We start from the raw sequence: 18,169 nt of genomic DNA on the forward strand, positions 1-18,169 counted from the left end.
GCTACAGCATGTTTGTTTGTCTGTAAAGAGTGCTGCTTGTTCAATTCCGACGTCCGCGTTGGCTGTTTCAAAGAGGCCGTTCATACCTCTTTCACTTCGCGGAGCAACGCAGTGCTGTTGTCAAGGAAGTGAGTTTGTGTTTATACACGATCTCCCGCCCCCTCACCTACCGTCAGCCAATCATGTCAATGCGGAGCTATTGTATATGGAGCCTTCCGCATTCTTACACAATTTGGGAGGAGCGATGCAGTACAGAGCCTGGATCAAGCATAAGTTTGCTGTTAAGGGTACACTACCGCTTTCTAAATGCCCACACAAAACCTTCTCTGGAGATAATTTAGAACGGCCTCTGAATGGGCATTTACTAGTTTGTAAAGGAATGCCGCTGCTGAAGTGGGACTAAGGTCCATCACTAGACGACCAGAACAAATAATCTTGAGCTGCTTGCCTGCTGCCTGCCTGTATGACAATTCAGCAACCAGACAGACAGACAGAACCGTGTACTAGGTCTATCTATCAGTATAGGCAGGTCAGCAACCAGACAGACAGAACCGTGCACTAGGTCTATCTATCAGTATAGGCAGGTCAGACACCAGACAGACAGACAGACAGACAGAACCATGCACTATCAGTATAGGCAGGTCAGCCACCAGACAGAACCGTGCACTAGGTCTATCTATCAGTATAGGCAGGTCAGCAACCAGACAGACAGAACCGTGTACTAGGTCTATCTATCAGTATAGGCAGGTCAGCAACTAGACAGACAGACAGAACCGTGCACTAGGTCTGTCTATCAGTATAGGCAGGTCAGCAGACAGACAGACAGACAGACAGAACCATGCACTATCAGTATAGGCAGGTCAGCCACCAGACAGAACCGTGCACTAGGTCTATCTATCAGTATAGGCAGGTCAGCCACCAGACAGAACCGTGCACTAGGTCTATCTATCAGTATAGGCAGGTCAGCCACCAGACAGACAGAACTGTGCACTAGGTCTATCTATCAGTATAGGCAGCTCAGCCACCAGACAGACAGACAGAACCGTGTACTAGGTCTATCTATCAGTATAGGCAGGTCAGCCACCAGACAGCCAGTCAGAACCGTGCACTAGGTCTATCTATCAGTATAGGCAGGTCAGCCACCAGACAGACAGTCAGAACCGTGCACTAGGTCTATCTATCAGTATAGGCAGGTCAGCCACCAGACAGACAGTCAGAACCGTGCACTAGGTCTATCTATCAGTATAGGCAGGTCAGCAACCAGACAGACAGAACCGTGCACTAGGTCTATCTATCAGTATAGGCAGGTCAGCCACCAGACAGACAGACAGAACCGTGTACTAGGCCTATCTATCAGTATAGGCAGGTCAGCAGACAGACAGACAGACAGACAGAACCATGCACTAGGTCTATCTATCAGTATAGGCAGGTCAGCCACCAGACAGACAGAACTGTGCACTAGGTCTATCTATCAGTATAGGCAGCTCAGCCACCAGACAGACAGAACCGTGTACTAGGTCTATCTATCAGTATAGGCAGGTCAGCCACCAGACAGACAGTCAGAACCGTGCACTAGGTCTATCTATCAGTATAGGCAGGTCAGCAACCAGACAGACAGACAGAACCGTGCACTAGGTCTATCTATCAGTATAGGCAAGTCAGCAACCAGACAGACAGACAGAACCGTGCACTAGGTCTATCTATCAGTATAGGCAGGTCAGACACCAGACAGACAGAACCGTGCACTAGGCCTATCTATCAGTATAGGCAGGTCAGCCACCAGACAGAACCGTGCACTAGGTCTATCTATCAGTATAGGCAGGTCAGCCACCAGACAGACAGACAGAACCGTGCACTAGGTCTATCTATCAGTTTAGTCAGGTCAGCCTCAATTCACAAGAACGCTGCCCTTTGAGGTAGCTTTTTAAGGAAGTCACCATTTTTTAAATTGAGACCTACCCTAGGTTTCAGGAGACAGCTGTGTTCAGTGTTTTGCTATCCAGCTGAAGTTGCTATAAGAAAGAAGAAACACTCTGTCTCTCTGTCTTCAGTTCTGGCAGTTTGGTGAGTGGGTGGACGTGGTGATTGACGACCGGCTGCCAACGAAGAATGGAGAGCTCATGTTTGTCCACTCGGCCGAGGGCAATGAGTTCTGGAGCGCCCTGCTGGAGAAGGCCTACTCCAAGTATGTCAACAAAGGCCCTTGGGTTGCGTCCCAATCGGCGCTCTGTTCTCTATGAAGTGCACTACTTTTAACCAGGGCCCATGTACAAGTAGTGTAAACACTCTGTTATATAGAGTCTATCCTTGTCTGAAATATGCTACTAGTTGATAATGCTGACCTGATACGTGAATGTGTATCTCTGTGTCTCTCCCGTCAGGCTGAATGGTTCCTACGAGGCTCTGTCTGGAGGCAGCACCACAGAAGGTTTTGAGGACTTCACCGGTGGTGTCTCTGAGATGTACGATCTCCGGAAGGCTCCACGGGACCTGTACAGGATCATCAGCAAAGCCCTGGACAGAGGCTCATTGCTGGGCTGCTCCATCGACGTGAGTCCCCCTTCCCTGGTCCTCCTGGTACTGCGGTCCTGGAAAACAGCCAGGGGACAGTTAGTTTGATGTTCCTACATTTTAAAAATATTGGCCATGTTCTGTTATAATCTCCACCCGGCACAGCCAGAAGAGGACTGGCCACCCCTCATAGCCTGGTTCCTCTCTACCCGGCCAGCCAGAAGAGGACTGGCCACCCCACATAGCCTGGTTCCTCTCTAGGTTTCTTCCTATGTTTTGGCCTTTCTAGGGAGTTTTTCCTAGCCACCGTGCTTCTACACCTGCATTGCTTGCTGTTTGGAGGTTTTAGGCTGGGTTTCTGTACAGCACTTTGAGATATCAGCTGATGTACGAAGGGCTTTATAAATACATTTGATTTGAAACAACATCATCGTGAACTTGAAATAGTCATACCATAGCTTTGAAATCGTCACACCAGAACATCATCGTGAACTTGCATGACATAGTGTAACTGATCGGATTTAACATCTTAACCATTATAGACCAAGGGGGAAATATCTCATTGCAAGAGTGTGGTTCCTAATCAGCTCCACAATCGCATAAAATAGTCAATTCATCCAAATAAGATAACACTGATTCAGATGCATCATGGATCTTGTCTTCTTCTAATGACATCTTGTGACTACAGATAACCAGTGCCTTTGACATGGAGTCGGTCACGTTCAAGAAGCTGGTGAAAGGACATGCTTACTCAGTCACCGGCCTGAAGCAAGTAGGTTTATACCTGACCAGGAACCCTGGTTCTACCTGGGTCTTAGACTGTCTCTACTGTGTTGTCAGTATGTAGACTGTGTCTCTACTGTGTTGTCAGTATGTAGACTGTGTCTCTACTGTGTTGTCAGTATGTAGACTGTGTCTCTACTGTGTTGTCAGTATGTAGACTGTGTCTCTACTGTGTTGTCAGTATATAGACTGTGTGTATTGTTGTTGTCAGTATATAGACTGTGTTTCTAGTGTGTTGTCAGTATGTAGACTGTGTGTATTGTTGTTGTCAGTATGTAGACTGTTTCTAGTGTGTTGTTAGTATGTAGACTGTGTGTATTGTTGTTGTCAGTATATAGACTGTGTCTCTAGTGTGTTGTCAGTATATAGACTGTGTCTCTAGTGTGTTGTCAGTATGTAGACTGTGTCTCTACTGTGTTGTCAGTATGTAGACTGTTTCTAGTGTGTTGTCAGTATGTAGACTGTTTCTAGTGTGTTGTCAGTATGTAGACTGTGTCTCTACTGTGTTGTCAGTATATAGACTGTGTCTCTAGTGTGTTGTCAGTATGTAGACTGTGTGTATTGTGTTGTCAGTATATAGACTGTGTCTCTAGTGTGTTGTCAGTATATAGACTGTGTCTCTAGTGTGTTGTCAGTATATAGACTGTGTCTCTAGTGTGTTGTTAGTATATAGACTGTGTCTCTAGTGTGTTGTCAGTATGTAGACTGTGTGTATTGTTGTTGTATGTGTCTGTGAGTGTTAGTGATATCTGTCCACCCCTGTCCTGTTGCAGGTGGACTACCAGGGTCAGGTGGAGAGGCTGATCAGGGTGAGGAACCCCTGGGGACAGGTGGAGTGGACTGGGGCCTGGAGCGACAAGTGAGTCTCCACTACCTCTACCTCTAACCCTTACATTAACACTGCTATAACAGAACCACCACTTCCACATTCCCAAATCTGAACCAACAGGTTAGTACAACCTACACAACTACGACTAACCCCAGATTGTCACCACAAACCTGAAGCTTGCATTACACATAATGGCTGATCCATTCCCTTAGTTTCCATCTCAACCCTCTAGGTGGTCTCCGTTTCTTCCCTTAGTTTCCATCTCAACCCTCTAGGTGGTCTCCATCTCAACCCTCTAGGTGGTCTCCATCTCAACCCTCTAGGTGGTTTCCATCTCAACCCTCTAGGTGGTCTCCATCTCAACCCTCTAGGTGGTCTCCATCTCAACCCTCTAGGTGGTCTCCATCTCAACCCTCTAGGTGGTCTCCATCTCAACCCTCTAGGTGGTCTCCGTTTCTTCCCTTAGTTTCCATCTCAACCCTCAACCCTAGGTGGTCTCCATCTCAACCCTCTAGGTGGTCTCCATCTCAACCTCTAGGTGGTCTCCTCATCTCAACCCTCTAGGTCTCAACCCTCTAGGTGGTCTCCATCTCAACCCTCTAGGTTGTCTCCGTTTCTTCCCTTAGTTTCCATCTCAACCCTCTAGGTGGTCTCCATCTCAACCCTCTAGGTGGTCTCCATCTCAACCCTCTAGGTGGTCTTAGTTTCTTCTCTTAGTTTCCATGTCAACCCTCTAGGTGGTCTCCGTTTCTTCTCTTAGTTTCCATGTCAACCCTCTAGGTAGTCTCCGTTTCTTATTAGTGGTCTGTTCTTGTGTCCCTGTATGTGTCCAGTTCTCCTGAGTGGGATGAGTTGGATCCAACTGAGAGAGAGGACCTGCATCTACAGATGGAGGATGGAGAGTTCTGGTAGGACTGGGCTTACTGTAATTTCATCAGATAGTCATAGTGCTGAATGGGTTTACTGTAATTCCATCAGCTAGTAATAGTGCTGAGTGGGCTTACTGTAATTCCATCAGCTAGTAATATTGCTAAGTGGTCTTACTGTAATTCCTTCATCTAGTAATAGTGCTGAGTGAGCTTACTGTAATTCCATCATCTAGTAATAGTGCTGAGTGGGCTTACTGTAATTCCATCAGCTAGTAATAGTGCTGAGTGAGCTTACTGTAATTCCATCATCTAGTAATAGTGCTGAGTGGGTTTACTGTAAATCCATCAGCTGGTAATAGTGCTGAGTGGGCTTACTGTAATTCCATCAGCTAGTCATAGTGCTGAGTGGGCTTACTGTAATTCCATCAGCTAGTAATAGTGCTGAGTGACTCTCAGTTCAAACCATTTTGCAATTATGTTAGCACAGCTGAAAATTGTTCTGATTAAAGAAGCAATAAAACAGTGTAGTTGTAGACTCGTTGAGTATCTGGAGCATCAGCATTTGTGGGTTCGATTACAGGCTCAAAGTGGCCAGAAACAAAGACATTTCTTCCGAAACGCATCAGTCTATTCTTGTTCTGAGAAATGAAAGCTATTCCATGCGAGAAATTGCCAAGTAACTGAGGATCTCGTACATTGCTGTGTACTACTCCCTTCACAGAACAGCGCAAACTGGCTCTAACCAGAATAGAAAGAGGAGTGGGAGACCCTGGTGCACAACTGAGGAAGAGGACATGTACATTAGAGTGTCTAGTTTGAGAAATAGACGCCTCACAAGTCCTCAATTGTCAGCTTCATGAAATAGTACCCACAAAACACCAGTCTCAACGTCAACAGTGAAGAGGCGACTCCGGGATGCTGGCCTTCTAGGCAGAGTTGCAAAGAAAAAGCCATATCTCAGACTGGCCAATAAAAATAAAATATTGGACAGAGAAAGATTGGAAAAAAGTGTTAGGAATCTAAGTTTGAGGTGTTCGGATCACAAAGAAGAACATTCGTGAGACGCAGAAAAAATTAAACGATGCTGGAGGAGTGTGATGGGAGATTTGTACAGGGTAAAAGGGATCTTGAAAAAGGAAGGCTATCACTCCATTTTGCAATGCCATGCCATACCCTGTGGACGGCGCTTAATTGGAGCCAATTTCCACATACAACAGGACAATGACCCAAAGCACATCTCCAAACTATGCAATAACTATTTAGGGGAAAAGCAGTCAGCTGGTATTCTGTCTATAATGGAGTGGCCAGCACAGTCATCTGCTAAATGACTAAAATATTAACAAATAAATAGAAATATAAGCCTGGAAATCTCGATGTTATGACTATAAAAACTTAAATATTTTATGCTTCACGGAGTCGTGGCTGAACGACGACAATATCAACATACTGGCTGGTTATACGATGTACCGGCAGGATAGAACAGCGGTGTCTGGTAAGACAAGGGGCTGCGGACTATGTATTTTTGTAAATACCAGCTGGTGCACGATATGTAAGGAAGTCTCGAGCTATTGCTCACCTGAGGTAGAGTTTCTCATGATAAGCTGTAGACCACACTACCTACCGAGAGAGTTCATCTGTATTTTTTGTTGCTGTGTACATACCACCACAGTCAGAGGCTGGCACTATAACACGGAACCCAAACCGGCTGCATGCGTGCGCCATCGTGCAGACATTTACGCTCGATCACGACACACAGGTTAAAATATCAAAACAAACTGAACCAATGACATTAATTTGGGGACAGGTCGAAAAGCATTTAACATGTATGGCAATTTAGCTAGTTAGCTTGCACTTGCTAGCTAATTTGTCATATTTAGCTAGCTTGCTGTTGCTAACTAATTTGTCCTTGTTACGGTTTTCTAGGTGTGAAGGAGAGTCGGACCAAAATGCAGCGTGTAGATTGCGATCCATGTTTAATGAACAACGTAAACCACGAATCAATAACAAACACTACAAAACAAAGAACTTAACGAAAACCGAAACAGCCTATACTTGTGTAAACTAACACTGAGACAGGAACAACGACACTAAGGACAATCACCCACGACAAACTCAAAGAATATGGCTGCCTAAATATGGTTCCCAATCAGAGACAACGATAAACACCTGCCTCTGATTGAGAACCACTCCAGACAGCCATAGACTTTGCTAGATAACCCCACTAGCTACAATCCCAATACATACACACCAAAACCCCAAGACAAAACACACCACAATTACAAAAACCCCATGCCACACCCTGGCCTGACCCAATACATGAAGAAAAACACAAAATACTTAGACCAGGGCGTGACAGTCCTGGGATATAAACATTGAGTTGTTATTTTACCTGAAATGCACATGGTCCTCTACTCCAACAATTAACCCACACATACAACGGCCAACCGAATCGTTTCCAGTCATCTCTCCTCCTTCCAGGCTTTTTCATCTTTGAACTTATATGGTGATTGGCATCTACACTTTCATAATATTACCACGACAACCGGCAAAACATTTGTCCTTCAATCACCCACGTGGGTATAACCAATGAGGGGATGGCACGTGGGTACCTGCTTCTATAAACCAATGAGGAGATAGGAGAGGCACAAAAAAATTGTGCCCTCAAAGCTCATCAATAAGCTAAGGACCCTGGGACTAAACACCTCCCTCTGCAACTGGATCCTGGACTTGCTAACAGGCCGCCCCCAGGTGGTAAGGGTAGGTAATAACACATCTGCCACGCTGATCCTCAACACGGGGGCCCCCCGTGTTCGGCCCCCTCCTGTACTCCCTGTTCACTCATGACTGCACGGCCAGGCACAACTCCAACACCATCATTAAATTTGCCGATGACCTATAGGGAGGAGGTCAGCGACCTGGCCGTGTGGTGCCAGAATAACAACCTATCCCTAAACGTAACCAAGACTAAGGAGATGATTGTGGACTACAGGAAAAGGAGGACCGAGCACGCGCCATTCTCATCGACAGGGCTGCAGTGGAGCAGGTTGAGAGCTTCAAGTTCCTTGGTGTCCACATCACCAACAAACTAACATGGTCCAAACATACCAAGACAGTCGTGAAGAGGGCACGACAAAACCTATTCCCCATCAGGAGACGGAAAATATTTGGCATGGGTCCTCAGAATCTCAAAAGGTTCTACAGCTGCACCATCGAGAGCATGGTTGCATCACTGCCTGGTATGGCAACTGCTCGGCCTCCGACCGCAAGGCACTACAGAGGGTAGTGTGAACAGCCCAGTACATCACTGGGGCCAAGCTTCCTGCCATCCAGGACCTCTATACCAGGCGGTGTCAGAGGAGGGCATTTTATTGTATTCTGCATTTTACTGTAAGGTCTGGTGTTAGGATTATGTTGTGACTAATAACACTAGATCTGGTGTTAGGATTATGTTGTGACTAATAACATTAGGATTATGTTGTGACTAATAACATTAGATCTGGTGTTAGGATTAAGTTGTGACTATTTTATATTAGATCTGGTGTTAGGATTATGTTGTGACGATGTTATATTCCCTGTAGGATGTCGTTCCAGGAGTTCCTGAGGCAGTTTTCCCGTCTGGAGATCTGCAACCTGACGGCGGACGCTCTGAGTGAGGACGGCCTCAGCCACTGGAACACCATCAAGTTCCACGGCATGTGGAGACGGGGGAGTACCGCCGGGGGCTGCCGCAACCACCCCAGTGAGTCACACACAGTTGACTAGTACATATGTTTACATACCAGAACACATAGAACATACCAGAACACATAGAACATACCAGAACACATAGAACATACCAGAACACGTAGAACACATAGAACATACCAGAACACATAGAACATACCAGAACACATAGAACATACCAGAACACATAGAACATAACAGAACACATAGAACATACCAGAACACATAGAACATACCAGAACAGGTAGAACATACCAGAACACGTAGAACACATAGAACATACCAGAACACGTAGAACATACCAGAACACGTAGAACACATAGAACATACCAGAACACATAGAACATACCAGAACACATAGAACATAGAACCAGAACACATAGAACATACCAGAACACGTATAGCATACCAGAACACGTAGAACACTTAGAACATACCAGAATACATAGAACATACCAGAACACATAGAACATACCAGAACACGTAGAACACATAGAACATACCAGAACACGTAGAACATACCAGAACACGTAGAACACTTAGAACATACCAGAACACGTAGAACACTTAGAACACTTAGAACATACCAGAACACGTATAGCATACCAGAACACGTAGAACACTTAGAACATACCAGAACACGTAGAACATACCAGAACACATAGAACATACCAGAACACGTAGAACATACCAGAACACACAGAACACATAGAACATACAGAACACATAGAACATACCAGAACACATAGAACATACCAGAACACATAGAACATACCAGAACACATAGAACATACCAGAACATACCAGAACACATAGAACATACCAGAACACATAGAACATACCAGAACACATAGAACATACCAGAACACATATAAAATACCAGAACACATAGAACACACAGAACACATAGAACATACCAGAACACATAGAACATACCAGAACACACAGAACACATAGAACATACCAGAACACATAGAACATACCAGAACACATAGAACACGTAGAACATACCAGAACACGTAGAACATACCAGAACACATAGAACATACCAGAACACGTAGAACATACCAGAACACGTAGAACATACCAGAACACATAGAACACATAGAACATACCAGAACACATAGAACATACCAGAACACATAGAACATACCAGAACACATAGAACATACCAGAACAGGTAGAACACACCAGAACACATAGAACATACCAGAACACTTAGCATATTTACAGGAGATTTACAGTAGAAGATAGGGTAAGGGGGGATACCTAGTCAGTTGGACAACTGAATGCATTCAACTGCAATGTGCCTTCCACATTTAACCCAACCCCTCTGAATCAGAGAAGACCGGGGTAGCTGGGGGATGCAGGAAGGAACCACCCCAGTGAGTCAGAATCAGATCACATACCAGAACACAGAATATGTGTGTCCAGATTTCTCTTTTGAGGCCTAAGTCAAATGTAAGTGATTTGCTTATTGTTACAAAAGTACAGACTCCGAGCATCTAAATGTTATATATATATCACTGTGGTTGGAGGAAACATGGGGAAGTCATGCTGCTTTAAAAGTTGATACATTAATCATCCCATTTAGGAGACAAGTTGAAGGAAATGCCCTTTTAAAAGATTTTGTGGAGGTTTTCACACCTCATAGAGAGCTTTTTGTTTAAACCCATTCAGCATCGTTCTCAGCATCATTCACACCCTCTTAAGCCTTAGCCCCACCCATCACTTAAGCCTTAGGCCCACCCACACATCTAATCTCATGTGAGTCAGCATGGCATTGTCCTCCAGAAACTAGTCTCTCTGCTTTTAAACCCAGCTAAATTCAGGGCCAGAAACAAGTCTCTCCTAGTTTTAAACCCAGCTAAATTCAGGGCCAGAAAGTAGTCTCTCCTACTTTTAAACCCAGCTAAATTCAGGGCCAGAAACTAGTCTCTCCTACTTTTAAACCCAGCTAAATTCAGGGCCAGAAAGTAGTCTCTGCTTTTAAACCCAGCTAAATTCAGGGCAGCGATATTTTTAAGAGCTGTAGCAACACTTTGACAGTTGTCCATAGCTTTCCAAAAATCCACTGTAGCAAAGATCATCTACCTACTGACCAGGGAAAAGCCCATTCTGTTATAGACAGAAACCTGTGACATGACAGACCAATCAGGACTCACCACCCCATTATCTCAGCCAATCATGACTAGCCGGAAAGCATCCTGTCTTTCTCCCTGTATAGCTCAGTGCTTTCTCCTTGGCTAAACTAGATTAATCAGTTAACATGTCTATTCATATAAACAGATCCCAGACCAGTTAAGGCACATGAAAGTTCACATGTTCAAGAAAGCATTTCGGCAATAAACAAAAAACACATATTTTTTCTTTTCAAACGGCCCTACTGTGAAGTAGAGTCCAACGCCTCGGATCCTGTACCTAGTCACATTTACAGTCAACATAACACCATCCCAGACCATGAAGAACAGTTCAGATATGCTGTTTAATCAATACTTTTCTTTTTATTTATTTAAGGTAGACCAGATCACCTTTATTTAACCAGGTAGACCAGATCACCTTTATTTAACCAGGTGGACCAGATCACCTTTATTTAACCAGGTAGACCAGATCACCTTTATTTAACCAGGTAGACCAGATCACCTTTATTTAACCAGGTGGACCAGATCACCTTTATTTAACCAGGTAGACCAGATCACCTTTATTTAACCAGGTAGACCAGATCACCTTTATTTAACCAGGTAGACCAGATCACCTTTATTTAACCAGGTAGACCAGATCACCTTTATTTAACCAGGTAGACCAGATCACCTTTATTTAACCAGGTAGACCAGATCACCTTTATTTAACCAGGTAGACCAGATCACCTTTATTTAACCAGGTAGACCAGATCACCTTTATTTAACCAGGTAGACCAGATCACCTTTATTTAACCAGGTAGACCAGATCACCTTTATTTAACCAGGTAGACCAGATCACCTTTATTTAAGGTAGACCAGATCACCTTTATTTAACCAGGTAGACCAGATCACCTTTATTTAACCAGGTAGACCAGATCACCTTTATTTAACCAGGTAGACCAGATCACCTTTATTTAACCAGGTAGACCAGATCACCTTTATTTAACCAGGTAGACCAGATCACCTTTATTTAACCAGGTAGACCAGATCACCTTTATTTAACCAGGTAGACCAGATCACCTTTATTTAACCAGGTAGACCAGATCACCTTTATTTAACCAGGTAGACCAGATCACCTTTATTTAACCAGGTAGACCAGATCACCTTTATTTAACCAGGTAGACCAGATCACCTTTATTTAACCAGGTAGACCAGATCACCTTTATTTAACCAGGTAGACCAGATCACCTTTATTTAACCAGGTAGACCAGATCACCTTTATTTAACCAGGTGGACCAGATCACCTTTATTTAACCAGGTAGACCAGATCACCTTTATTTAACCAGGTAGACCAGATCACCTTTATTTAACCAGGTAGACCAGATCACCTTTATTTAACCAGGTAGACCAGATCACCTTTGTTTAACCAGGTAGACCAGATCACCTTTATTTAACCAGGTAGACCAGATCACCTTTGTTTAACCAGGTAGACCAGATCACCTTTGTTTAACCAGGTAGACCAGATCACCTTTATTTAACCAGGTAGACCAGATCACCTTTGTTTAACCAGGTAGACCAGATCACCTTTATTTAACCAGGTAGACCAGATCACCTTTATTTAACCAGGTAGACCAGATCACCTTTATTTAACCAGGTAGACCAGTTGAGAACAAGTTCTCATTTACAACTGCGACCTGGCCAAGATAAAGCATAGCAGTTCAACAGATACAACAACACAGAGTTACACATGGAGTAAAACAAACATACAGTCAATAATACAGTATAAACAAGTCTATATACAATGTGTGCAAATCAGGTAGGATAAGAGAGGTAAGGCAATAAATAGGCCATAGTGGCGAAATAATTACAATTGAGCAATTAAACACTGGAGTGATTAGATGTGCAGAAGATGAATGTGCAAGTTGAGATACTGGGGGGCAAAGGAGCAAAAAATAAATAACAATATGGGGATGAGGTAGTTGGATGGGCTATTTACAGATGAGCTGTGTAAAGTCTTACTAAAGACTTCTAGATGGCTAATAAAACAGAACTGGACCACAGCAGCATCAACCCCCCCAGTATAACTCTGTCTTATCTCTGTGTTACTCCAGACACGTTCAGCATCAACCCCCCCAGTATAACTCTGTCTTATCTCTGTGTTGTTCAGCATCAACCCCCAGTATAACTCTGTCTCAGCATCAACCCCCCCCAGTATAACTCTGTCTTATCTCTGTGTTGTTCAGCATCAACCCCCAGTATAACTCTGTCTTATCTCTGTGTTGTTCAGCATCAACCCCCAGTATAACTCTGTCTCAGCATCAACCCCCAGTATAACTCTGTCTTATCTCTGTGTTGTTCAGCATCAACCCCCCAGTATAGCTCTGTCTTATCTCTGTGTTCCTCCAGACACGTTCTGGATCAACCCCCAGTATAAGATCACTCTGCTAGAGGAGGACGACGACCCTGAGGATGACGAGGTGGCCTGTAGCTTCCTGGTGGCTCTGATGCAGAAGGATAGGAGGAGGTACCGGGGACAGGGACAGGACATGCACACCATCGGGTTCGCCATCTACGAGGTGAGAGACAAGCAGGCCATCATTATAAATGATTAGATCTTAACTGACTTGTCTGGTTAAATAATGGGTAAATAACCTGTTCACAGACATTCATTTTTTTGATGTTTCCAAAGCTTCATGATTTTTCTCTTTTCGTTTTGCAGATTCCAGAAGAGGTATGGAAGCTATATATTTCAGGAATTTGCTTCATGCAGTTTCATGCATTGGCGCCCATTGTACAAATGATCACTTCCTAGGGTATGGCTTAATTATTAGTTCATTTGAATGATACACACTTAAATCACATCTAGTTGAGCTTCAAACCCACGTCTATCTGTCTCTGTTTCCTACTGTGATCCTCTGCAGTACAGGGGCTGTCAGAACGTGCACCTAAAGAAGGACTTCTTCCTGACCCACTCATCCTGCGCTCGCTCGGAGACCTTCATCAACCTGAGAGAGGTCAGCAACCGTCTCAGTCTGCCTCCAGGAGAATACCTCATCGTCCCCTCCACCTTCGAGTCTGGCCAGGAGGCCGACTTTGTCCTCCGAGTCTTCACTGAGAAACAGTCCGAGACAGAGTAAGTGTGTTTTGGGGGGGTGTGGGGGTCTGTGTGTGTTGATTTTCATTGTGTCTGTTTTCTCATTCCAGAGAGCTTGATGACATCATATCTGCAGATCTGGAAGATGAGGTGGGTTTTCTCAACACCTGCAGTCACTCACTTTCATTTGGCCCCGAAATTGTTTAGTAAAACAAAATATATATATTACCTTTATTTAACTAGGCAAGTCAGTTAAGAACAAATTCTTATTTTCAATGATGGCCTAGGAACAGTGGGTTAACTGCCTTGTTCGGGGGCAGAACGACAGATTTGTACCTTGTCAGCTTGGGGATTTGAACTTGCAACCTTCCGGTTACTAGTCCAACGCTCTAACCACTAGGCTACCCTTCCTCCCATCAGCTATATATACACTATATAGACAAAAGTATGTGGACACCCCTTCAAATGAGTGGATTGGGCTATTTACAGCCACACCCGTTGCTGACAGGTGTATAAAATCGAGTACACAGCCATGCAATCTCCATAGACAAACATTGGCAGTAGAATGGCCTTACTGAAGAGCTCAGTGACTTTCACTGTGGCACCATTATAAGATGCCACCTTTCCAACAAGTCAGTTTGTCAAATTTTTGTGCTGATAGAGCTGCCCCGGTCAACTGTAAGTGCTGTTATTGTGGAAACGTCTAGGAGCAACAACAGCTCAGCCGCGAAGTGGTAGTCCACACAAGCTCACAGAATGGGACCGCCAAGTGCTGAAGGGCATAAAAATGATCTGTCCTCGGTTGCAACTCTCACTACTGAGTTCCAAACTGCCTCTGGAAGCAACATCAGCAACAAGAACTGTTTGTCTGGAGCTTCATGAAATGGGTTTCCATGGCCGAGCAGCCGCACACAAGCCTAAGATCACCATGCGCAATGCCAAACGTCGGCTGGAGTGGTGTGAAGATCCCCACCATTGGGATCTGGAGCAGTGAAAACAGGTTCTCTGGAGTGATGAATCACTCTTCACCATCTGGCAGCTCGACTGACGAATCTGGGTTTGTGGGATGCCAGGAGATCACTACCTGCCTCAATGCATAGTGCCAACTGTAAAGTTTGGTGGAGGAGGAATAATGGTCTGGGGCTGTTTTTAATGGTTCGGGCCCCTTAGTTTCAGTGAAGGGAAATCTTAACAGTACAGCATACAATGACATTCTAGATGATTCTGTGCTTCCAACTTTGTGGCAATAGTTTGGTGTAGGCCCTTTTCCTGTTTTAGCATGACAATGTCCCTGTGCACAAAACAATGTCAAAAACAGGCTTTTCAAATACAATCTCTTTTTGGGCTTAGTTGTGGTCAATTAGCATCTCCGACAAGAGGCTGAATCTGGTCGATGATCCTTGATGTAGACTTCATTATCATATTATTGAATAGTTGAGGGGAGGCAGGTAGCCTAGTGGTTAGAGCGTTGGACTAGTAACCAGCAGGTAACCTAGTGGTTAGAGTGTTGGACTAGTAACCAGCAGGTAGCCTAGTGGTTAGAGCGTTGGACTAGTAACCAGCAGGTAGCCTAGTGGTTAGAGCATTGGACTAGTAACCAGCAGGTAGCCTAGTAGTTAGTGCGTTGGACTAGTAACCAGCAGGTAGACTAGTGGTTAGAGCGTTGGACTAGTAACCGAAAGGTTGTAAGATAGAATCACCGAGCTGACCAAGGTAAAAATCTGTTGTTCTGCCCCTGAACAGGCAGTTAACCCACTGTTCCCTGGTAGGCCGTCATTGAAAATAAGAATTTGTTCTTAACTGACTTGCCTAGTTAAATAAAGGTAAAAATAAAATAAAAATTAAGATCCCTGATGTAGAGACTTCATTATCATGTTATTGTCATTTTTACATTGTACACTTCTGATGAAATGGTTTAAATGACATCACCACATCTGTTCCCTTACAGGACCTCATCAGTGAAGATGACGTCGATGACGCTTTCAGATCCATGTTTGCTCAGCTTGCAGGAGAGGTAGGTTTCCCTTATTGATCTGTTCGCTAAGTTAGAGATGGCCATCAGCTATGCTATATGTAGTTTAGCTAACAAATATTCTTAAATCTCTTAAGATCTATGTCTGAACCAGGGTTTTCTCATTGTCCCTTCTGTGACTATAGGACATGGAGATATCTGTCCGTGAGCTCAGGACCATCCTGAACAGGGTGGTGACTAGACGTGAGTACAGAGGTTTCCTTTCGTTTGAACCCACAATGTCCTCATACACTATTGACCCCAAAACCACAGGACAAGTGGTGTAAGCTCCTCTTCTCAGGAGAACAGGGGGTGTCCTTGTGGGGTGGGTGTGCACTCCCACGCCACAATCCTTGTGGGGTTCTGCTGTAGTAAGACTCAGATCATCAGTTTGAATGTTTGGCGGGTTGTGTGCTTTCAGACAAAGACCTGAAGACAGACGGTTTCAGTATGGAGTCCTGTAGGACCATGGTCAATCTCATGGATGTATCCTCTACGGTCTGTCTGTGTTGATCAGGGTCCCCACCAAAGACATAGAATGACTAGAATGGACATTCCAATTCAAGTCAGTTGGGGGAGAGTTCTAGTCATTCTCTTTCTATGGTGGAGACCCTGATCAGTGTTTCATGAAGACAGTCGGTCAGTTATTGAGTGTTTCAGTAAGACAGTCAGACAGTTACTGAGTGTTTCAGTCAGACAGTCAGTTATTGAGTGTTTCAGTCAGACAGTCAGTTATTGAATGTTTCAGTCAGACAGACAGTTACTGAGTGTTTCAGTCAGACAGTCAGTTACTGAGTGTTTCAGTCAGACAGTCAGTTATTGAGTGTTTCAGTCAGACAGTCAGTTACTGAGTGTTTCAGTCAGACAGTCAGTTACTGAGTGTTTCAGTCAGACAGTCAGTTACTGAGTGTTCCAGTCAGACAGTCAGTCATTGAGTGTTTCAGTCAGACAGACAATTACTGAGTGTTTCAGTCAGACAGTCAGTTATTGAGTGTTTCAGTCAGACAGTCAGTTACTGAGTGTTCCAGTCAGTTATTGAATGTTTCAGTCAGACAGTCAGTTACTGAGTGTTCCAGTCAGACAGTCAGTTACTGAGTGTTCCAGTCAGTTATTGAGTGTTTCAGTCAGACAGTCAGTTACTGAGTGTTCCAGTCAGACAGTCAGTCATTGAGTGTTTCAGTCAGACAGACAATTACTGAGTGTTTCAGTCAGACAGTCAGTTATTGAGTGTTTCTCTTTATTCCTCTACATTCTTTGACCCGGAGATCCTTCAGAAAGATGGCAGTGCCCGTCTCGGCCTGATAGAATTCCAAATCCTCTGGAATAAGATCAGGAAGTGGCTGGTAAGGTCTGGTTTCTCTCTCTACCACACAACTACAAGGAGATCATATTTACGTGTCTGGAACCTGCTGTTGGTGAGAGCTAAGGGGACTGTAATTCCTTAGGACCCTGGGTTTGTATTTCGCTCGAAGGACCACAATACTGATTAAAGGAATATTACTCTGCGTTCATCTCCATCTTTTGTAACAGAAACAACAGAACATATATATATATATATATACACACACACACACAGTATGCATAGAATGTACTTCCACTTTCAAATCTGTATGGTGGATTCAATCCAAGGTGCGCTATAGTGCCAGGCACAATAAAGCTGACAGTGCATATTTTAAAGTAATTTTCATGGTAAGCCCTGTGCATGTTGACTGCGCTATAGAGAATATGATATCTGTGGGTTTATCGGTAGGTCATCTGTAGAGAATATGATATCTGTGTGTTAATCGGTAGGTCATCTATAGAGAATGTGATATCTGTGTGTTTATCGGTAGGTTATCTGTAGAGAATATGATATCTGTGTGTTTATCGGTAGGTCATCTGTAGAGAATATGATCTGTGTGTTTATCGGTAGGTCATCTATAGAGAATATGATATGGACAAGTCAGGATCCATGAGCTCCTATGAGATGCGACTTGCTGTGGAGTCGGCAGGTATAGTTACACGTACACACACGTACACACACGTACACACACACACGTACACACTACTGACTCTGTCGTCTCCCTCATAGGTTTTAAACTGAACAACAGGCTGAATCAGGTCCTGGTGGCTCGCTATGCTGAGAACGAGGCCATAGACTTTGACAACTTCATCTGCTGTCTGGTGAAACTAGAAGCCATGTTTAGTAAGTACTGTCATTTCCTGTTAGTACTGTTATACGGTATAGTA

General features: G+C 44.1%; 1 protein-coding gene across 4 annotated transcripts in view; it reads left to right on the forward strand.

The window, feature by feature from the left end:
- LOC112224715 (calpain-1 catalytic subunit) overlaps positions 1-18,169 on the forward strand; it is a 41,311-nt gene that overhangs the window by 20,227 nt on the left and 2,915 nt on the right. For 3 of the 4 annotated variants that reach the window (XM_042305818.1, XM_042305819.1, XM_042305820.1), the window contains 16 exons: positions 2,052-2,185; positions 2,382-2,550; positions 3,200-3,283; positions 4,068-4,153; positions 4,957-5,031; positions 8,571-8,731; positions 13,242-13,411; positions 13,555-13,566; positions 13,757-13,968; positions 14,040-14,079; positions 15,878-15,943; positions 16,087-16,144; positions 16,362-16,426; positions 17,215-17,283; positions 17,853-17,931; positions 18,012-18,125. In XM_042305818.1, the coding sequence (XP_042161752.1) occupies positions 2,052-2,185; positions 2,382-2,550; positions 3,200-3,283; positions 4,068-4,153; positions 4,957-5,031; positions 8,571-8,731; positions 13,242-13,411; positions 13,555-13,566; positions 13,757-13,968; positions 14,040-14,079; positions 15,878-15,943; positions 16,087-16,144; positions 16,362-16,426; positions 17,215-17,283; positions 17,853-17,931; positions 18,012-18,125 (1,594 nt within the window). The other variant, XM_042305821.1, reaches the window with a different exon arrangement.

Source organism: Oncorhynchus tshawytscha, linkage group LG25, assembly GCF_018296145.1.
Source record: "Oncorhynchus tshawytscha isolate Ot180627B linkage group LG25, Otsh_v2.0, whole genome shotgun sequence".
NCBI lineage: Eukaryota > Metazoa > Chordata > Actinopteri > Salmoniformes > Salmonidae > Oncorhynchus > Oncorhynchus tshawytscha.